Genomic DNA, 22889 nt, shown 5'->3' on the forward strand with positions numbered 1-22889 from the left:
CAATTTCCAAATGTGGATCTCACTATTGTAGTGTTTCTACTAGAGACAGAAAGGCAAATACATTGTGAGAGAATCTGAAGAATGGCAAAATGGAAATGTCGTCTTTATTTTAAGTGGATAGGTTACCATTTTATGATTAGTAATGGCTACAGCTCAGCTGCATCTCTTTGTATCTATGATCCATTTTTTCTTCTTCACAGATAAAGTATAAGGAAAGTTATGAGAAGACCAAAGGTAAATTTATTGGGGTAAAAGACGCGAATGAAGACTCACAGATAGCTCATTCTCTTCAAATGTCCAAGTTACAGAGTTGTCTGGAGTATAAGAAGGCATCTGAGGACACAAAGACTAAGTATCATGTCTCCATGGATATGGTAAACCTTGTCCATGCCAAAAAGGCTCAAAATTTGGTCACAGATAGAAGATACAAGACAGCCCTACATTGTTACACTGCTCTGCCTACTGACATGAAAGTGGAGTGGGCCAAGAAGGCCTATGGTTTGCAAAGTGACGTAAGTTCCAAGATCATACATTTCATGCCTGTTTTATTCAGCTCTTTCATGCTATTCGAACTTAAATGAATTTCTGTAGCTGATTAATTAAAATCTAGATTTATGCATTTAGGACCAGAAAAAATATACATTATACATTGACAAAATCCAGTTAGCTCATAAGAACCCTTGAATTAGTGGAACTTTTTGTCATGAACAAATGTTTTTTGGATCCGAAAATGGAGTCCTTAGGGATGAGTGCTTATTTGCCCGGTTCAGTATATGAAGTCTTTGTGCTTGCATAGCATCTTTCAGATGTTTATTAACCCTCACGACTCTCCCATGAGATAGGTTTATTATTCACCTTTTGCAAATGGGTAAACTGAGGTTACGTAATTTGCCCAACGTGATGACAGAATCAACTCTAGAACCCAACAGTCTGGAGTCCAGTCCTTTGCTTTTACCACGAGAGACACTGCCTCCTTCATATGAAGGTGATATGAGTTTGCTGTAAGACAGACTTGCCTCTTTAATGAGTGAGGCTGGGATTTTTCAAATGAGCCTAAGGGAGTTAGGTGCCCAAATCTCCTTGAAATTCAGTCTGAATTGTGTGCCTACCTCCCTTAAGTACCGTTGAAAATTCCACCTTCAGTGACTGGCTGTTTTGTTGTTTGGGGTTTTTCAGGCGGTATGGGGACTTGGACTCACTCTGTAATAGCTGAATAGAAAAATGCCACCAGTGTTAGGGGAAAGTGTTCTTTTAAACACTGTTCACCATTCAAGATCCTTGGACAATATCAGCAGAGACCATTTCCCTTCATTGTGACACACTGGAAGGAATCAGAAAGTGTTAAATGTACCATGAAATCCTCCAAAACAGAGCCATACCATCAGAATCCTCATTGTCTCTGCAGTGTCTTTTTAAACAAAGCATATCCAGCAAGATACTGCATACAATGAAACAAACCTCCTTTTTGTATTCAGGGTAAGAATTAAAGAATTAAAGACGACACTGAGGGAACAGGCCAATCTTTTTAAAAGATTGCCTTGCAAAGCATACAGCAGAACTGCTATTAGATGGTGATACTACCGTCTCTCTGTAATTTTTTGTTTTACCTGCAACTGTGCAGACGTGGATAAAACAAAAGCAGGCACTAATTCGACTCAGCTGGTTTTCCCTATATGTCTGAATCCTTTAATGGCACTTTAAATGTATGAGCACCAACAATGGGGCTTTTCTTTTCCTTTGTCAGAACCAATACAGAGCAGATTTGAACTGGATGAAAGGAGTTGGATGGATAGCCACTGGGTCATTAAATGTGGAGCAGGCTAAGAAGGCAGGAGAACTCATTAGTGAGGTGAGATTTCATGACAGCATGTAACAGAACTTGCTGCATAATGTGTGCAAAATGTCTGTATAAAATTAAAATAATTTCCACTCAAAGGGGAAAGAAAAAGGCATACCACATGAAAGCCCTCAAAACCAGGAATAGGACTGGTAATTAGAGGGAAACCAGATACCAAACACACACCAGTAGGCGTCCATATAGCCTTTGCAAAAACAAAGCAGGTGACAAATGATATTATGAATAATAATGGCAATCAAACAGTGCTCAACTGCTACCTACTAGGCTACCTTTTTAATGACGCGAACCAGGAGAGACGATAAAAAGATGCATTTATTGCACCCAGAGCCTCCTTTTGTAACATATACAAGTTCTTTCTTATTCTCTTTTTCATATATATTCACATTGGACATTGATATCCATATAGATCTCTCTCAGTCCATCTCTCGGTCTCTGGGAATTCTTATCCTTATTATCCCCATGACTCCCTCACCACCCCCTCGAAAAGAATGCTCTCTAGATGAGCTGCAGAATCCTTTGTGCCTGTTTTCGTGGTCCTTCAAAGGAGGCACTGGCAGAATCAGTTCAATAGTTTGTGGTGTGCAGTTTTCAGAAGGAGTGCCTGTTGACCAAGCCTTAATCAGTAGAAAACTGAAAGACTTATAACTCACTTAGATAACCAGTGGTGAAACCTAGAGGAGGTCACTTGTCCACACACTGAGAATAAAGATGCACCGAACAAGTTAGCTTTTCAGCAGGAGTTCAGTTCTCCTTTAGCATGTGGCTAAGTGCTGGCAGTATTGACATATTTCCGTATAATCTTCTGCAGTAAGAGAAAACAGACTTTTAAAAGACCGTGGACCAGACGTTCAGCTGGATGTGCTAAAGTCAATGGAACTCTGCCTGTTTATACCTACTGGGAATCTGGCCCACAAACTTTAAATGACACAGATGTCACAAAAATCCGCATTTCATTGTCACCAACTGGACCCCACTGTCAGCAGAGAGGCCCGTGATTCAGTACGATATGAAGGCTGAACCCCTGGAAGTGGTTCCTGTAGGTGAGGTTTGGTCCATGTTGGCAGGATAGTATGGCAGAGTTCTATAGCTACTGCCCAAGTGTGCCTGTTCTATCTTCAAGCGCAGAACTTCAGACTCCAAGACTGTTAATCTGGCTCTTTTCTGAGCACTAAATAATAGTGTTTGTTTGTTTATTTAAAAGTCTGAATGCATCTGGCAAGATGGGATTAAAAAGCATCTACAAGAGCAGCATCTCTGACCACCTAATGAAATGAATTTCTAGTCAGTTATTCTGCAAATCTGTTTTCCTTTTTGGACAAATGTCCTAAGCCACATTCATCTCCATTTACAGTCAGGAGGTCTTAGAGGTTGTTCATCACTTAAGGATTTGGCCCTGTAGCCTAAAAGTTGTTTTAACGGATGGTAACAGTTTAAAAGCTGTAGAACACAGTTTGTGTCCATAAGTCAGCTTTTAAATTCTGTCATACAGTAATATTTAAGGACTGTGTTTAACCCTTGATGGGGTCGTTTCAGACAAGAATTTGTTGATCATGGTTTAATTTAGATTGATAAGGCTTTAGACTAAGACCTTGAAATTTGAACAATTTCTAAAAGAGCCACGAGCAACCCCCTCAGGCAGTGGGACTCTATGTGGGATGGAGATAAGAATGAAGATGAAAATAATACAGCCTAACGCAGGAAGAGCGGCTGCTGATTTGACTGCTACATGTGTGTGGCCTTTAATGATTGGGCTATATGGACAAAGTGTAAGCTTGACAATATGACTCCTTCATTTTAATTATTTATATTTCAAGATCTCTCAGAAGATACTATGGGCTCTTTCAAATAAGCGGAATTAATCTCAGTGCCTATAAAATATGCAGCAATAATTAAACACGGTATTAGTGACCACAATGCAGTTTGCTATGCTCAGGTGTTCACAGGAAATATAAAACTTCCAACAATAAGTGTAATCACTGCCATTTTTAGCACAGTGCAAGTTGGGTACCACTTCTTGCTTAAAAGAACTATAAGTAAAAAAAAAAAAAAATGTAATCAATTGTACTGAGTTTGAAGCCATTTAAAAAAATGCTTTCTTAGAATGCGTCCCAGAGTATTATAGTAGGCATAATCTGATTTTGAAATGTTTTCTTTATATTTCGGTAGACATACTTTAATATTAATTGGCAAAAGGTTATTGTTAAATTGAAACAAATATTAATCTGAAAGTACCTAGGACATAAAGATAAGGAAAGAGGAATAATAATTATGTTCACCAATTCACTCTAATCTCAAGCAACCTATGATTTTTCCCTTTCAAATAGCATGAAAGAGCAGCACAAAATTCACAGCTTTGATCTTTTTTCTGCTCAACAGAAGAAGTACCGTCAGCATCCATGGGCTTTGAAGTTTACCAGTATTAAAGACACTCCTGAGATGATCCAGGCTAGAATTAGTTATAACCAGGCTGTGGATGTAAGTTATAATGTATATGCATTGTGATTATAAGAGTGGCATCCTCTTTTAATAACCTGATTGAAGAACTGGTTTTCTCTTTCTCTCCCTAAGATTATTCTTGGGAACCATGAAGTTTCTATGTTCTAGTGAGGGACACCTTACAAAAGGCATGATTTTTATTTAGAATGGAAGTCTTCCACTTACAGAGCTCCCATTGAAGTCAATGGGTCTTCCACACACAGAGGGCTTTCTATACAAAAATATTTTGCTGGAATATGATTTGGGAGTGGGACTGACCTGTCTTCCCTATTTAGAAATTTTTGACCTTTAGAGGTCTAGCGAAAAAAACAAAAACATTTCTGTGGTTACTATTTTCAAACCCAGATGTTTTAAATTATAGTTTCTGTTGAGACTTCAGACAAGGAATGTGACGTGATGTGACAAGGAAGAAAAAATAACTTCATAAATTTAAGCTGTCATGCTGCTGAGAGACAAATCCAGGAGGAGGAACCTGAAAGGGAAGAATAGAAGCTATTTGCTCTTCTACCCTGTTTATTTTTAATAGAAGGACTATTTGAATCTGTTGTAGACTTAACTGAGATAATGTGGAAGTGAACAGCAAGAAAAGTCATCCAACAAAGACAAGTTTCAGCCAAGGGAGAATGTTTTATAGATGAGAAAAAAACAGTTGTGAAAATAGGTATTTTAAAATCAAGAAAAAGATAACAGACCTTTGTGTAAAGCAAATGCTAATGTAATATTCTAGTACTTATGCCTTTGGTAGACTTAATAAGATTTGAAGTCCTTAATACTCAAGCAGGGTAAATATGAGTTATTTTGTCCCAGTGAGCCAGTGCTCAGTGTCAGGTCATTATTACAGTTATTGCATGTGTGTAGCTCTCATTGGCTGTATACTCAGGGAACAGCTACAGAATTGGGGCTCTCTACGTCAGCGGACAGAAGCAGAGTAGTTTTATTGAGAAGCATAGAAGTGCAGTCTAGTTTAATGGGTCTCAAGCTGTGGACTCCCTAAATACTAGAACACACAGCAAACTCTATAGGGAAGGCAAGCAGATCGAAAGAGGAGATGGTCCGTGCATTCGTGAAATGGGACATTGTAAAACCAAATGAAAGGGGAAACTGAAAGACAGTAGAATAATAGAGGAAAAATCTTTCAGAAGGTGTATCCACACAAAAAGTTTAGATTTCATAAAACATTTATTGTATGCCAAGTATCAGTTAGTTATTTAGAATATATGTATTGGTGGCACATGTATTAATGACTGCAGTGTTATCCTCCAGGGCTGACTACCCAAACTTTCAGTATTCCATAATTGTCCTGTTTTGTTCTGGAGTGAAAAACAGGAGATGGCACAATGACTGTCTCCACACGTATTTACTCAGGATTGACAAACATTTTGATGCCAATGGATCCACAGTTCCCAGTGATTTCCATGGGAATTGTAAGTGATTCAGGACTTCTCAGAATCAGGCACCTCATGGTTGCAAGTCCTTAATGAGTAACCTGTTAAAAATTCACTATCTCTATTCACATATGCATTTGATAAAACTTTTTTTATATTCATAAATCTAGGATCTTACGCTGGTTTTATAACCATGTGACTTCAATTGAGTTACACCCAGTTTACCCTGTATGAGAAAAGTATCAGGTTCCACGCCTTTTCAAGACCTCTCGATGAATACAATTGCCAGTATTTATTAGTAGTACTGTTACTTTTCTGTACCCCTTGCTTTTCATAAACTCATACCTTATTGTTTTTATCTGATTGTTATCAGATGTGTAGTGAGTGTTCTATTTGAAATTCTTCTGTATTTTCAGAGGTTGTACAAGGAGCATGGAGAGAACATAAAGCATCATTATACACAAACAGCAGATCTTCCTGAAATCCTTCAGGCTAAATTAAATGCTTTGAATATCAGCGAGGTAAGGATATCAAAATCTGGCCTTTAATGTTTCAGAGGAAAGCGAAAAACATCCCTAGAGTATCTTGCAAATTCTACAATATTGTGCTATGTCCTTCCTGTCCCCCTTATATGATCATTCTATAGCCTGAGAATCCTCTTGGTAAAATAAGAAATCAAATATGATTGGATATTTTTCTAAAATATACGCTTTAGGAATTACTTTGGAGAAATTCTGTGGCCTGTGTTATACAGGAGGTCAGACTAGATGATCACAATAGTCTTTTCTGGCCTTGGAATCTGTGACTCTATTAGTCAGACCACTAGACAAATCAGGAATGAGTAACTGAGAAAGAGAGCTACAACCCCATGACTGAGACTCGTGTTCTGTTGTATATCTGTCTTGTATGGATAGCTTTATTCATACCAGCCCCATCTGTTAGAATAAAATGAAGCAAACACAATGACGCTGCTATTAGAACAATAAAGATGCAATGTCAACCTGCTGTGTAGGAAATGCATTTAAATTCTGCTCAATATTTCCAAATAGACTCGCTACAAGGAATCCTGGAGCAAGATGAGAGATGGTGGATATAAATTGAAATTGGATGCCATTCCCTTCCAGGCAGCAAAGGCTTCAAGTGAAATCATAAGTGATGTAAGTGAAATTACTGCTGATTTTGTCCACTGTAAAATATCAGCTACTCCAGACTGTTTCAGTTACGTTGTGTCAGTGCTCATGGAAACAGTACTTCCCTTCCATCCAGCATACTGAAAGGGATCTGCCCCATATTCCGTTCAACCCTGGGCCTCCCTTCTGAGACTGCAGATCCAATGAGGTGTCATTGGTGACTGAGTGCTTTTTATGTGAACACCTGTTCACAAGGAATTGTACTGAGATGAACCAACTCAGTTCATATATGCACTGAACAGCCATGAGGGTTGTTGACAGCTTTCAGTCATTATCAACCTAGACTACATTTGAAGCAGAAGTCTATAGGTAAGGGAGAGATTCAGAACCAAACTTTAATTTCTTAAGTCACTTAGTCCCCTGAAAATGAATTTTTATTGAAAAAATAGGTCTAGCAGGCTTTATATGTATAAAAGACTATACAAATATAGGCATATACACAGAAATGCATTAAGAAAGAATGTCATATCCATCATATGATAGCATGTGGTGGGACCCATGTTGCTTTGTAAATATCTGCATTTGTATAGTCTTCTAAGTAAGTTAAAATACTGAAAGATGTATGCGGACAAGGCTCTTTCAGCATCCACTAAAGATTTATTCAGGGATCATCTCTTAACACTTGGCAAAACATTAACATGTCTTAGCAGATGTAACCAGGATATATATTCCAAAGATTTACAAATGTTTCATCAGAGAACTCTTTACACCATCTATGACTTGTATCTTAAAGAATAGATTTCTTGACTACTTCAACAGTTCTTTTTCTTTCAGTTCATTTGCTCAATTACTATAAAAGAAAAGAAAACACAATTTTGGTAAAAAAAACTCCTCTCTCTTGTTACTAGGCTCTTAATAAACATATTATTTTTTCCCCTTCAGTACAAATATAAGGAGTCATTTGAGAAAATGAAAGGACAGATGGTTGGCTCACAGGGCTTGGAAGATGATCTTAACATTGCTCACTCAGTGCATGCAGCTTTGCTACAAAGTGATGTAAGTACAAGGATCTGGGAATGAACATGTAGAAACATTTTTTCAGTAATGACAGTTCACCATGGAAATGGACTTCACTATGGATAGGTTCTTTGGCATTTTACTTTGAAATTCAAGTCTTCCTTTTCACTGGCTAAAAAGTTTACATTTGTTGTATTATTATTCTTTTACATTAAATACATTATTATTAATTTAAGTGTAAAATAGCCTTATAGTGTGTTTTCCTACAGGCCTCTTACTCCATGCAACTATTTCCAGATATACAGTATCTTATTCTGTGTATATATATCACCAAGGGACAATTATAAAATGGTTAAGAAAAATCACAGCTTTCATGTAAGGATTTAAATGATATAATTCGGAAATCTAACTTTTACATTGAGTATTTTCTACTTACTGTATTCTATAGATGCACTTACGGAATTTCAGGTTGCTTCTTTTGTCATACATTCGGTATATTGTCTTGATCTTGAAAGGTGCTGAGCACCACAACTTGTCATTGACTTCTTATGGGAATTGTGGCTACCCAGCGCCACTCAGGATCAGACCCTATGGCCCTGATCCAACAAAGCACTTAAGCACTTGTATGAGTTTAAGCACATGAGTAGTCTTACTGAAGTCAATTGGACTGGTCACATGCTTAAAAGTTATTCACAAGGGGCACTCAATGCAACCAGCACTCGTTGAAGTAGCTGGGAATGTTTCCATGAATTTCAACGACTGTTGGATTGGGTTAGTACTAGAATGCTTTGTTGTATCAAGGTGTGTGAACCCAAAAATGGTTATTAGTTCCAGTGATCTGAAAACCTAAAAAAGGGCCAGTTTCAAGCAGATGATAAAATAATAATTATTGTATAAATAAAAATCTGTGCCTCCCATCAAATTGATTAAACCATTTTGATTAGCACCAAAAACTCTGAATGTTTATTTCAATCTCCGGAGTCAGCATAAATCACCTAGAAATTTCATAAGAACACGATTTTGCTGATTTTTTTTATCTACCATTTCATCTTTTTTCTGTCCAAAACTAAGTAGTGCAAAGACTGCTATGAAAATAATTTTAAAAATTTATAAAATATTATCTAAATAGATTAGAACTTTAAAATTATTTTGGATGAAGTTCTGGACTGCTTCTACTTTTCTCTAAAAAGGTTCTGATATTTCTGCTTGTGTTTATTATCATGAAATATCTCTAAAGGTTTTGTTAAAGCTTTGTAAAAATATAATTCATTTTTAAAAATCAACGGTGGGATTTGTAATTTTACCAGTAACTGATTTCTTGAGCCTTAAATATATTCAGCCTGAAAAGAAATCCAAATATAGATAGCATTGCAGTTATTTGAGAATAATGTAGATGACTACTTTTTTTGGCCAAAAATTGACTGTCATATAATCCAATTTCATGTATACTTAAATTGGGCGGAGGAACTTAGTAAAATAAAAAGGTGGGGGATAATTTGTATGGGAAATTGGAGGAATGTGAAGACTATTTCTTTAATCAGAGTTTGAATTTTATGCCAGACCTCACTGTACAAAGAAATCCATTTGTTTTTTAACAGGTAAAATACAAAAAAGGTTTTGAGCATATAAAGACTCAGTTCCATCTGCCACTGGATATGGTAAACTTAGTGCATGCCCGGCAAGCCCAATCATTGATCAGTGATCAGGAATACAGAAAACTACTTCACCAGTACACTTCTGTGACAGATGATATGAGATTGCAGTGTGCCAAGAAAGCTTATAAACTCCAGAGTGAGGTAAATGAAAGTCATCTCAGTGCTATTATCCTATTGGGTCTGACACATGATAGTTATACTCCAGACCATTATATCCCCAGATACCCATTTGAGGAGCAATTGTGGAGTAAACAGTGACTGTTCTCCCTTGATTACATTGACGAATGAGACATGTATCTGTCTGGTACATGGACAGTAAAGTGTTACAAGTGGAAGGAATTCTGCCATGAATGAAATGTTCTTTTAAAGGCCCTGTTGATTGTATAAACTGTTTGCCCTATGGCCTTTGACCTGCTATGCATGTGGATGAAATCAGTGCATCTATCCAGAAGACTGTATACAGTTTTAAAAGATATGATTCATAAGAGACCTGTAAACTGCAGCATAACAGTAAGTCTACATGATCCATGGAGTTCTAATAAGAACCAATTTGGCCCACTATATAATCTTGAATAGAATTAACTAAATGATTCGTTACACATCCGGGGTTAGAATGATGCCTACACCACCACAGGTGGTATTGTGCCTCAGAAACACACCTCTGTATGCCTCTGCACATCAGTTTAACACCTTGAAGATCATTTGAGCTGTCTTTTTATAGCCTCAAGCTTTTCGGCTCAAATAGTCTGTAAAATGTTAGATTGTGTCTACGTGGATGCTGAGGGGGCATCTCAGTTGAGAGGAGTAGAGAACTTGTAGGCAGGCTTCTGAAGCAGAACTCACCCATGCTTCCCCTCTTACACTCAGAGAGAGAGGAATCTGCTACAGCCTTTTACAGGTTATCACAGACGCTCTTTCTGTCCAGCCAGCTGGACGTGTGCTAGCTGGCACATGGTAGGGACAGAGCCATAGCTCTCCTCCTTCCTCACCCACTCTCTCACAGTGCAGATGGCAAAGTATCAGGCATACAGCTTCTTCTGTATCCTGAAGCCTGGAGCCAAACTCTTGAGGTGTCTGATGTAGCTATGGAGTGAAGTGGGGGGAGGGACAGCATTGGGGGGTTACTCACCTGTGTGGCTGCATAAAATGAGGGCAAAATCTAGATCTATTTCAAGTGGTTGGTTGTGCTGAAAATTATCACACAACAACATACACGTTAGACATCAGCAGCAGGTTCCAGTATCCGTGAAAGAGACAGATCTGTCTTTTACTGTTGTCTGGTCTTGTGCGGATCATTTGAATCAGAGAATGCCTGAACCCAGGCTTAGATGATCCCATTATTTTCATCACTTTCTCTTAACATATTTAACTGTTTCACAGTGGGTGCCATTAAAGATAAACACTTTCTTTCCCTTGTCAATGTATCTGATGGCTTAGGAAGTAATCTAATAATGTCCACACTGTGGTACAGTATTTGCTTTCTTTAAATAGAGCCCACTGCATACAATGTAGTTACTTTTTAGAGCTGTTCAGAAACCAGGATATTTTTGTGAGAAATTCTGATAGAAAACATGTCTCAATTTTCATTAGAAAAAGTTTTTCACAAATTTGTCTGATGAACTCTCATTTTATATATGCATAAATTTTCTATATCTAGGGGGAGATTTTCAAAGGCACACATGGAAGGTAAGTGCCCAAATACCATTAACTTCTAATGGGATTTAGGCTCCTAATTCTCTTTGGCTCCTTTCAGAAGCCTAGCCTTGTGTTGTATAAACACACACATCACATACACAAATACACACATATATACAGAACCAATACAGTGTAGAGAGAATGATGTATCTGTAGTAAATATTACTTCTAATGAATGTATTTAATTCATCTCCTTATGTAATTTTTGGATAAATAAATACAGTGCATCTCAAGTACAAAATTGTAATTTCTTTTCCTTGCTTTCCCATAGAATTTATACAGATCTGACATGAACTTTATGAGGGGGGTTGGCTGTATTATTCCAGGAGCCCTAGAGATTGAAGAGAAGAAGAAAGCTTCTGAACTCATCAGCGAGGTAACAAAAGAGGATTTTGATTTCTCCAGTACAAACAAGAGTTTGCCAGATGTCTCTCTATTAAACTGGGTTGGCAAGATTAATGGCTGGCTCCCACCCCCTTTATTTGATCACTCCGTTCATGTCCTGATTTCAGGTGGGAGTTCCAGGTTTTGCAGACCTCATTAACTGTTTTCACAATCTTTTCCTCCTGTGTTCCAAACTCACGTGGTTGGTATTTTTAAGATACATTATTTTATATAAAAATGTCTTTCCAGATAAGAGGAAACCTGTGCACTCTATTACACATACAGTAGCATTCCCCCAAAACTAGACTGGCACACAGGAGAGACCTGTGCATTGAATAGTTCCTTGTGCCCACTCTGCTTCTTTTTCAGCTTCTCTGTTTTTCATTCTGCCTACTCAGAATTCTGTTTCTTATCCTATTTTTCCGTTTGGATTTTTTCCTTCTCCACTCTCTCTCTGCTGTTTATCCTTCTAGTTTCTCCAAAGCAAAACATGAATCCAGTGACCATGTTCAAATAGGTTTAAAACTAGGCAAAATGAGTTGGCATGTCTCTCGCCCTACCCCAGTGAATGGCTCAGGTGTTTGTGATGAGCTCTGTTTTTTGTTCCTAATTCTCACTTACTTCTTCAAAGTAAGTGAAACCACAACTTTTCCAAGGGTTTGAAAGTGGAAAGTTCACTGACACCTGCAGCACCTATGGATTGAGCCTTGGCAGGGAAAGTCTGATTTCACTAGTCAGTACCAGTAACATGAAGAGATAAAATAATAAAATGTCTACGTCAGGTTTGGAAGCACACTGCTTTAAAACATACAACATTCCCTGTCTGTTCTTCATTTTCACTAATGAGACGTGAAGCCACCAGATGAATGGGAGCAATTGATAAACTGGCCTAATGGTTTATAAATGAACTTTCTTTACAAAGCACCATTTTAAGCCCAAGAAGTAAAACCAAAGCACTAGTATTAGGGAGACAGGTCCCTTATCTGACAAGACACTTTACTGCTTCTGTTCATTTTTCTTTGTGTGTGAACTCAGAGTAAATATCGTCAGCAGCCACATTCCTTCAAGTACACATCGGTGACAGACTCTCCTGGCCTCCTTCATGCAAAATTCAGCAACATGATTGCTAATGAGGTAGGCTCTAGTAACGTGAATCAGAAAATGTGCTTTTTAAAATGCAATGAGCTGGGGAAGAGGGAGCGGGAGGGAGAGAACCTCGCTCTGAGAAACATAATATATCAAAAGGAAAGAAGGCATCATTGATTTGTGCTTTTGCAGAGTTAGATCATATCTTATTATTCCCGGACAAACATTTAATATCATTTTGTCAATCAGATCTCTCCTTTAAAACATCATAGATCACCTCCATTTGATATGAAGTCCTGTAATCAGGTTTTTCTCCTTGAAAGCAAACAAAATGCAAAGAAGGTAGATTCTAATACATTTTTGAGGAGGTTAATTTGCATAGTACTGAATAAGCAACACTAGAGCCCACCTAATGCTACCTGAGAACAAGAACCTCTTTTCCAATTTTTGAAAAATTCACTATGACCTGTCAAACGCACCAATGTCAGGAAAAATCCAAACCTCCCAAAGGCCACCTCCTATTGAGACCCTCTTACTTAATATCTACTCCTGGAATTTCTGATAGCACTAACAGATCTGAAATATTTCCTTGAAATTTGGAACAATCTCTCCCCTCCCCCACCAAAAAAACCCCACAACCCAACAACAAGAAAACCTCTCCCTAAAACACCAACAGCAAAACCCCAACAAACCTATGCAGTTGCAGTAGCTTTGGTGTATTTCTTGTATACTTTTGTCAAGCAATATATTTGAGGCTGTGCACTGTTGTTATATTATTTAAAGATTGTAGAAAATGAGTGGTAATTATCTTCTCGAATCTCTTTCCTAGCGCCTGTATAAAGCAGCTGGAGAGGACATTCTGCATCACTACACACAAACCCTTGGTCTCCCTGAGTTTTCACGGGCAAGAATAAATGCAGCTAACCTCAGTGATGTAAGCATTTGGTTTATCCCTTACACATATCTGGATTTATCTTGATGAACAATTCTGCACTGGCAGGAGTTGAGGACTAGGTGACTTATTTTAGCTATTCCATTTCTGTTTTCTCTAATTTGATTCAATGCACACCTGTGGCCATTAGCACATATACAGATGTGAGTAAAATAAATCTATATAAAGAATAAGCTACTTGTGTTTGTTTGAGATAATAAGATCTTCTCTAGATAATAGAAAATCCTTTGGTAGTGAGAAATTGACTCACTAGCTGTACAACAAATGCAAGAGGGTTTTTTGTTTGTTCTTTCATGCATTTAAAAATGAAACAGAGAAATCTACATGTGCCTTTCCCACTTTAGGCAAAGTACAGAGAGTCTTGGAATAATCTGTGTGCTCAAGGCTACAAGCTGACAATGGAAGCAATCCCTTTCCAGACTGCCAAGGCCTCCAGAGAAATTGCCAGTGATGTGAGTTGAATGATTCAACCTTCCATCTTGCCTAATTTCTGTTAACTTCATGTAAAACAAGTCTAAGGCAGATTTTACTGATTTAAAGCAACCCCATAACCATGTGAGACAAGTATGAGACAGAATATATTACTTATGAATGAGATTCTTTGTATGACTTTTTTTTAAACAAAAGAAGAGACTAGGGTGACCAGCTAGCAAGTGTGAAAAATCGGGATGGGGGTGGGGAGTAATAGGCACCTATATAAGACAAATATCGGGAATGTCCCTATAAAATCTGGACATCTGGTCACCCTAGAAGAGACATGGCTAATCAGAAACCAAACCTAGTCAAAGATCTGGGGATCATCCAGTGATTTTAGGTATATGCAGTGTGCAAGCTAGGGAAATCCTCCTTGTCTCCAATCTGTGTAGACCTTCAGCCTCAAATTTTCAAAGCATTCACTAATTCTGCCTGTTTTTGGACACCCATATTTGGCCTGATTTTCAGAAGTGCAGAGGACTCACAACTCATACCAAAGTCACAAGAAACTGTGAGTTGAAATTCTCCAGAAATCAGGTCATAGACATCTCAAGTTGGGCACCAAAAATTAGTGGACTCTCCTGCAAATGTATGTCTTAGTAACTTCCCACACTAGGAATGCATATTTCCCTCCTCTTTAGAATTTTCTCTGGTTTGGATTATCATGTGCAGAACACATTAGGAGATAGTTCTGTTTTACCTGCAGGTAGTTTTATATCCTTTCTTTCCCCACAAGGGATTTTGTAAACGAATTAAAAGAATCACCTATAATTAAAATTAAATAAAAATATTGATTTTGCATAGCATTGAACTGCATATTTTGTTATGTCCAAGGCCATAAAGTGAATGCTTTAAACATATATATACGTTGCACAAAGTAGCTATACTTAGCAATTATATAGTGCTTGTGGCTGCGGCCTCAGATCTGCAAATCCATAATAAAATTACATCTACTTACAGCAGGTCTGAATTTGGCCCTTCATCTTCAAAGCACTTTATAAACATTAGCTACTATAATTTAATCCCCTCAACTCCCCTGTATGGTAGATAAGTGTTATTATTCCATTTAGACTACATTAAAAACTCTTCAGGCCAGGCCTGGACCTTCTCTTTAAAGTTCCCTGCACACTGTTTATGCTATATCAATAATAACAACAATAATCATTGCCATTTCACAGCGAGGATAAATGCATGATCATAGAGGGAGTCATAGTCAGACCTATGATGAGAACTTACTCATTCCTGGTGCTTATTCCTATGTTCAGACCTCTACCCTACACTTCTCTCTCAAATCAGTTTTTGATCCAGGAAAAGTTGGTTGCAACAATTGGGTGGAGGTTGTAGAGCTGAAGGATAAGGAGAGCACAATGTCTTTTGAATAATTTTGCATTCTCTTTTGTTCTTTTGGCCTCTTACATTTGGTATCTAAAAATGGCATTTCATGGGAGTTAAAATAACAATGCCCAGTCTGAAGTTAAACATACTTGTTAAGCACCTTATCCTTTCATTTTCAGTGTCAGTACAAGCACAGCTTTGTGAAGGAAAGAGGAAAGCACATCGGTGCCAGAAGTGTTGTGGATGACACCAGGTTGCTACACTGCTTGCATGCTGGGAAGCTGCAAAGCGAACAGGAGTACAGGAAAGGGTCCCAGGAGATCTGGGCTCAGTACCATCTGCCCATGGACATGGTGAATCTAGTCCATGCTAGGAAGGCCCAGGCCTTAGTGAGCGAGCAAGATTACAGGAAAAGACTCCATGCTTATACGGCGCTCCCTGAAGACTTGAAGATGCAGTGGGCAAAAAGAGCCCACATGCTGCAGAGTGAGGTAAAGACAGAACCCTCTTGTTAATTGCAAATAGGTTTAGAAATAGCAAAAGTTACCACTCACACAAACCACAAGCTGATGGTGTTTGATCACCTGCACAGCTAGATCTACATCTTCTCCATGCACAAATGTGTGCTGGGGAGAAGGCTGCATGTTCAGAGATCAATTTGCAAGTGTCACTTGAGGAGGCTCTTTTGCAAATGGAGACCGTAATATCCATGGCCAAATTTTCAAACAGACTTCACACATGTAAATGGCTTGTTCCACGTGGATTTTGCACACCATTTTGTTATGCGAATGATCAACTCTACACAGGCAACACCCGTGCTCCATTTGCACATGGTTTTGCACATGTACGTACTGTGGCTCACATATGCCACTGAAAGTACACAAAAATTGTATGCACAGGTGATTGCACATATAAAGTTGTCTGCATACAAATAGCCACATTTTGACAGTTTGGCCACAACTGTCTTCTTTAACGAACAACTACACATCAGAAAGCTCTTTTGCTGGCCTTTTGTTGCATGGGAAAAGAGAGGTTGAATGATACAGTGTAAGTGTAGTTCAGCTTGTGATGCTGAACTAATTCTTGACACATCTTCAGGGAACTGATTGTTTGCTGAACTCAAGTGTTCATTGAGGTCAAATGATAAGATATTTGTTAGATTCAATTCATCTGGATGAAGAAGTATTACTAGACAGTCCATTTAGGAGAGAATCTGAGCAGCTCAAAGCTCTGGAGAGCTTGCATCTTGCTTTCTTACTTACTGTACCTACTATGTAACATCCAAACTGTACTCTTCATTGCAACAAAAGGCACCCTGAAAGAGCCTTATGAACTTCATCTCTTCAGATGAAAGCCAACCAACCGATTGAAGGATGCCTGTGAGATTTGCCTCTTTATGTTATAAAGGTATCCAGTTGTCTTTGTTCCTTGTCAGAGTGGAAAGCAAGCAAAAGAGTTGCCAGCAGAAACTGGGGGATCCCAATGTAAATAGAGAGCCATTAGCAGGGTGCTTAGCTTTGTGTTGAGGGGGATGCCTTAGATTTCTTTCCTTTCTGCTTCGACAGCAGCACAGAGTTTACACACAGACATTAACCACTGGAGAGTACATCGGGGGAAAACTGGCTTTGCCAACTTCAGTTGGGTCAGGGTTGTGTTGCTGAAAGTTTAATCAAGAGTCCCTCAATGTTCCACTGCAGTAAGCAACATGTATGACATTTCTGGTGTAAAATACTCTTCTGTTTCTGCTCAAACTGTCCATCAGTTACATACACTTCCCACTTCTACCACCGTTAGGGTGACCCGATTTTTCACACTTGCTATCTGGACTGGGGTTGGGGGGGGGTAATAGGCACCTATATAAGAAAAAGCCCCGAATATCAGGACTGTCCCTATCAAATCAGGATGTCTGGTCACCCTAACCACCCCCTTCCCAAATCCAACAGTCCTTCCAGCCCTGCCTTCCAGTCCAGTCCAGTCCTTGTCCAGGCTTACCAACCCCCTTAGTGTATCACTGAGACTCCCCTGGGTGGCTCCCTCTGTCTGACAGCCGGTCCTCCCATCTGCAGTGGTGACTGTGACTGGGTTGTCTTGAAGCCTCTTGCTGTCTTTGAGTGGGGAATGGGTCCTATCTGGCGAGGGGCTGGATGGTCAGTTGGGGGAATAGGTCCCTTTCCGTTCTTGAGGTGTGCAGATCTTGTGTAGAGGAGTCCTCTTGTGCTGCAGAGGCGTGCAACGGTTTCAAGAGCCTGACCGGAGTACCCTTTTGCTCTGATGATTCCTTGCCACTGGCATGCCACTTCGGGGATGGTTGCAGCCTGCCTGACTTACAGCTGTCCTTTGCTACCTTTCCATCCAAACCCTGCATGTGCCCCGAAGTCACGCCAGGCACCAAATGGCACACAGAGCCCAGATATAGAAGAACTATGATAATCTGTGCCTTACATTACAGGACAATAACATTTCCATGGTCTAAACCCTTACGTTTTTACAAGGTAAACTGCCACTGAAGTTCATAAGAGTTTCTCTTGTAGGGGCTGAGTAAAGAATTAATAAGGCCCTCAGGATTTGGCTCATGTGATTAGAAACATTATCAATAATCCACAAAAATAGTCAAGATGATTTGACGAGGGATGTCACCCAAATAGTCTAGAAGCTGATCAGAAAAGCCTACAGATTTTACCATCCCATCTACCATCCAGTCATAATAAAGTTCGGCATTTATACAGCACCTGTCTCCTGTGGAGCCTAGAGAAGTTTGAAAGCCTAAAGAAGTTTTAAATATGGAGAGCTTGAGGCATGGAAAAGTTAAGTGATTTGGTCAAAGTCACACAATAAGTCACTGGCAGAGTCTGGGAGAGAACCTCAAGGTTTTTGTTTCATCTTCTTCTTGCTTTAACCACTGGGACTATTCATGGTGTTACCCAAGTTCTCTCTTTTTTGTCTGGTATTTAGATGAGGGCAGAGCAGAGAACTGCTGTCCTCTTAGAAAATCAGGTTAATCAGAAAACATTGCATTGGATAAAATTGATATTGCTGAGGTGAACCTACTTCAGAAAATTATTTTAAAAAGGGATCCTTTACATCCCATACAAACAGGTAATTTTTACTTTGAGTCATGCTAATTCACATGTGAGGCCTCGTCTCATCACTTGCATATGATACATTATTTAATTCCTGGTGGAATGAACCAGTGCAAACAGTTTGGCTTTATGCTGTGATCTATGCATGGAAAATGAAAAAGTTGAAAAGTTAATATGAATCTGGGAGTCTTTTTAAAAAACCTAATAGTTGTGGATGCAAAACTGATAAAAGCTAACAATTTTCATTTCTAACAGTCTCGCTATAAATCAGACCTGAACTTCATGAAAGGAGTTGGTTGGTTGGCTCTGAGATCTCCACAGATAGAAAATGTAAAGAAGGCTGGAGAGCTCATCAGCGAGGTACTGATAAATTTTTCATGGGATGACATCTCTGTAGGAATTGTTTACCATCAAGGCTCCTTGTTATGTGACACTTATGAATGTAGCTGATCATTGCCTTTTGATGTGGGAGCCTGTTTGTACAACGTGTAAGTTACCAAAGAGGAGTATGGGAGATGAGAGTCCACTGGTGACATTCACACTGCATATTTTCTATTCCAAATGAAACGATAGTCTAAGACCAAAATACGTAAACAAATCAATGCAGTAAACTCCATTATGAAACGCTAAGCAGATGATCTACAGTTTTCAAAATTCACAGGAGAGGGAGTTAGCTTAATGAGCATAGTTTATTACTGGAGAAACTCTCTGTACCATTCATAATCACAGTTTATGAGCGCTGTATATTATAAGTGAATTTGTTAGAGCAAGCTACTGTTTGCAAGAAGAAAAGAAACTTTTATTTGTGCACATTGCAGTGGTGCATTGGAACCACACATGCCAGCATTAAAATGAAGCCTGGGACCAAAGCAAAAACGCTTTGTTTTTAACATCATGGTTTCAGGATAGTGATATATTCTTTTCATCTTGTTCCTGTTGTCACATATGCAAAATTCTCATTTGGCCCTGTTTAATGGAAGCTTCTTGTTTCACTTGCAGATAAAATATCGTCAGAAGCCAGGGAGTATGAAGTTCACCCCAGTGGTTGACTCTCCAGACCTCATCCATGCTAAGAATAGCTACATCCAGTGCAGTGATGTATGTTTCCTTTCACTATAATGGACCTTAACTTTTTGTTGGGTTGTGTTGTATTGCATAACATTTTCCTCAACACTGCTGCCAGCCCCAAAGTCATTACACTGAATGCTTTTTGATTTCACAGAGGCTGTACAGGTCTGGAGACTCTGAAGCAATGCACAGATACACCCTACCTCCTGACCACCCAGATTTTGTAAGAGCCCGCCTGAATGCACTCCATATCAGTGATGTAAGTGACAGATGATTTCATTTTAGGCAGTACACTTTCTAATAAACTGGATTGCTTCATTAAGAAAAACAAGATTCCATGGGAATTTAGGAAGTTTTCCTCTGGATACAGAAGTCAAGGTACCCTTTGTGAGCCTGCCTGAAAATGAAAAAGCCAGAGAACAACAGACACAAACCTGAGTCAGGACAGGGTTGGAAGGCTGTATAACTTTATTGACCAGAGAAAGGCTCTCCTCTTCTCCTTTGGGAAGTAATTCTATTTGGTAGAGTGGAAGGCCATCAGGAATTTCTATCTTTCAGTCCAGTTGTGACTATTGGGCAAATTAAGACCCATTCAATCACCTCTGGGAAAAAATTCTGTGTCCTGCAATCTGTAATTTGTGTGCATGGGATGGTAACAGCTTTTGGCCTGAATGGATCCTTTTAGCACACAAAGTCACCTGTTTGTGAGCAGCTGTGCCAGCCAAATGGAGTTGGGTGAAGGGATTTGTCTCCATAGTGCAGGCACAGGCAGTATTTCTATCTCTAATCTGTGTTACCCTGAAGCAATGTGCTATTAAACATCTGGTCTCTTGGGGGCTACATTCAGTGATGGGCAAAGAGATCCCTGGATCTATATTAGTTTGCAAGCTGCCTTGGGTTCCTTCTGTGTGAAGGAGGCTATATAAATGTAAGATTTTATTAATTTTACTGTAGAATTTGAAGCCTTAATGGAAACAGGTGGAATAATTGTAGAACGGCTTTCTGGCTGTGAGGCCAATTATGGAGGTACAAGCGAGGCCTAAAAAAATACATTTCTTTTTATCCTGTCTAATACAGGGGAGGAAAAATTGGTGGCTTTACAAACCTTCTCACTCATGTTTGAGGAAAAGAGTAAAGTGGATCAGCTGCACACACAGCTAGAGCAGTATTGCCATGTCCTGACAAATCTCATAATTGTCAGACCTGCATGTAATGCTTTTTCTGAAGACACCAATGTATTTGAACTAGAATGACCAGAGGATGGATGAGGATATGAAGATCTTTGTAGCCTTTCATTAAACATCAAATTGTTTGTGGTATTTACAGGATTGGATCAAGTGCTGCATATGGAAGGCTGTTGAGGGAGAATGACCTTACACTGCACAAAAAGCCATTGATATTTTAAAGCTGTGGAGATAACTACAAATCAAATGGATGTAATGTGTGAGGATGAGGACAAAACTCTGCACACTGTGATAAAGAAAAATGATGCATGGGGTTCCAAATCAAAGGACCCATGTAATATTAAGACTCACAGTGGCAAGGCAATAGCTTTGAGAGATTAAATAAAAAAGCCAGACAGGAAATGACTGAGATGTAGCAAGCAGCATGTACCCAGCAATTACTAAATATAAAGGGGAGTTGTGGGTACAAGTTCAAAATCTGGGCAGATGTCATTGTTGGGGAGAGAATAAGGCTCATCGGATTCACATTTCACTATATTTCATCAGGTAGTTTTATAAAGCGCAGGCTAATAATGATCAAAATGTGCACGCCATCTGAAGGCTACTGAGTGGCCTCAATCCAATTCCAGGTGAATGGGTGTCTGCACCTGAAAAACTGCAGTCCCAGTTTTTACTTTTTTACTTCCTGGTTGGGTTTCTCAGCCAAGAAGCAAGGGGCTGATTGGGTCTGGCGACTGAACCAGGACTGGGGCACATGAGTGGGGCCATCAAGGGAAGCTTGCCCCGCCGACTTCCACGCTGTAACTGTTCAGAACTTCCGCGGTCTTAGTCTGCCGTCTTTCACAAGCACCACATTCACTTACAGAAAATAAGAAATATGTTAATGCATTTTAGAACTCAAAATGTATATTGCTGAGGTGCTCGTATGTTAACACGCACCAGAAAAACTAGACTGCAGACTCACAGGGAGCAGGTGAATAAAATTAGAAAGGGAAAAAATAGAAGTATCAGCTGGGACTTAAAAAAATCAGATACAGCAGTTTATATAGCCAGCACATAGGATTTGACTTTACATCATATCCACTCTGAAAGCTATTGTATAAATGCCACTACTTGGAAAAGAACCAGAACTAGAGCACTTTCACATTGAGAATGCATTTCACATCCTCAAAGTCATATCCAATGTGTTACAGGCACATGTTATTCCAGATGAGTTAATGAAACCACATGTAACATAGGACTGAGACAGAGAACATTAGAAAAGCTTGAAATAACTGGTTACTGAAATTCTGAAGACACGAAACCCAAGGCACTACAAATGGATGCATCAAAAGACAGAATAAGGGCAATATTGATGCAATATTGATGTGGCTGATGCATCAAAGTCTCTAATAGAAACTAAATAAAACCAAAACCAATCCATGTGCAAATGTAAAAAGAAATCCTGATGGTTGTATTTAGACATGAGAGGTTTCATCATTATGTTTAAGGAAAGAAACTGAAGTGCTATAGAATCTGATCCCAAATCTTTGGAGATTGTCATGATGAATTTGGATATCTATGAATCCTTTAGACTAAAACATTTATTACTGCAGCTACAAAAATGGGTTTAATAAACTAAGGGGAAATATCTGTTTTCTTTTCTTTTTAACACAGAAAATGTATAAAACAGCTTGGGAACAGACAAGGGCAGCTGGCTATGATTTTAGGTTGGATGCCATCCCATTCCAGACAGCTAAAGCTTCAAGAGAAATTGCCAGTGATGTAAGAAGTGTTTAGTTTACAAAATACAAAACCATTAAACCCTGACATAAAAAAGGGGGTCTTGCAGGCCAGTTTGGGTGAGGTGGTTATGTAGTCAAACCAGATGTTTGTGCAGAACTGAGTTCAAAGTCTTCCACTAAGAATCCCATGTAATAGTATACAGTATTTGACAGGTGTATTTTTGAAGGACCTAGTCATGGGGGAAGGTTTATGATGATATAGTATTGTAAATTGGGTACCAGATTTGGATGAGTCAAAACAGTGGCTCACCTAGGCCGGTTATTGATTGAGTGTGTACACGAGAGACATTGGGACACCCTTTGAAC

General features: G+C 39.0%; 2 protein-coding genes across 6 annotated transcripts in view; one reads left to right on the top strand and one right to left on the bottom strand.

The window, feature by feature from the left end:
• Positions 1-22889, top strand: part of NRAP (nebulin related anchoring protein) — a 63770-nt gene that overhangs the window by 37963 nt on the left and 2918 nt on the right. For 4 of the 5 annotated variants that reach the window (XM_067537264.1, XM_067537263.1, XM_067537265.1 and 1 more), the window contains 16 exons: positions 201-512; positions 1745-1849; positions 4235-4333; positions 6156-6260; positions 6789-6896; positions 7812-7925; positions 9485-9682; positions 11508-11612; positions 12656-12754; positions 13536-13640; positions 14003-14110; positions 15647-15958; positions 18803-18907; positions 19547-19645; positions 19770-19874; positions 22456-22563. In XM_067537264.1, the coding sequence (XP_067393365.1) occupies positions 201-512; positions 1745-1849; positions 4235-4333; positions 6156-6260; positions 6789-6896; positions 7812-7925; positions 9485-9682; positions 11508-11612; positions 12656-12754; positions 13536-13640; positions 14003-14110; positions 15647-15958; positions 18803-18907; positions 19547-19645; positions 19770-19874; positions 22456-22563 (2187 nt within the window). Of the gene's footprint in view, positions 1-200; positions 513-1744; positions 1850-4234; positions 4334-6155; positions 6261-6788; positions 6897-7811; positions 7926-9484; positions 9683-11507; positions 11613-12655; positions 12755-13535; positions 13641-14002; positions 14111-15646; positions 15959-18802; positions 18908-19546; positions 19646-19769; positions 19875-20692; positions 22430-22455; positions 22564-22889 lie in introns of those variants that run through there. The other variant, XM_067537267.1, reaches the window with a different exon arrangement.
• HABP2 (hyaluronan binding protein 2) overlaps positions 6369-22889 on the bottom strand; it is a 58708-nt gene continuing 42187 nt past the window's right edge. Inside the window, exon 14 of the mRNA XM_067537269.1 lies at positions 6369-7719. The gene's annotated coding sequence lies outside the window, so the exon portion shown is untranslated. The remainder of the gene's footprint in view (positions 7720-22889) is intronic.

The sequence above is a fragment of the Emydura macquarii genome, unplaced genomic scaffold, assembly GCF_026122565.2.
Source record: "Emydura macquarii macquarii isolate MOO-44397 ecotype Brisbane River unplaced genomic scaffold, CSIRO-AGI_Emac_v2 contig_3692, whole genome shotgun sequence".
In the NCBI taxonomy this organism is placed as follows: domain Eukaryota; kingdom Metazoa; phylum Chordata; order Testudines; family Chelidae; genus Emydura; species Emydura macquarii.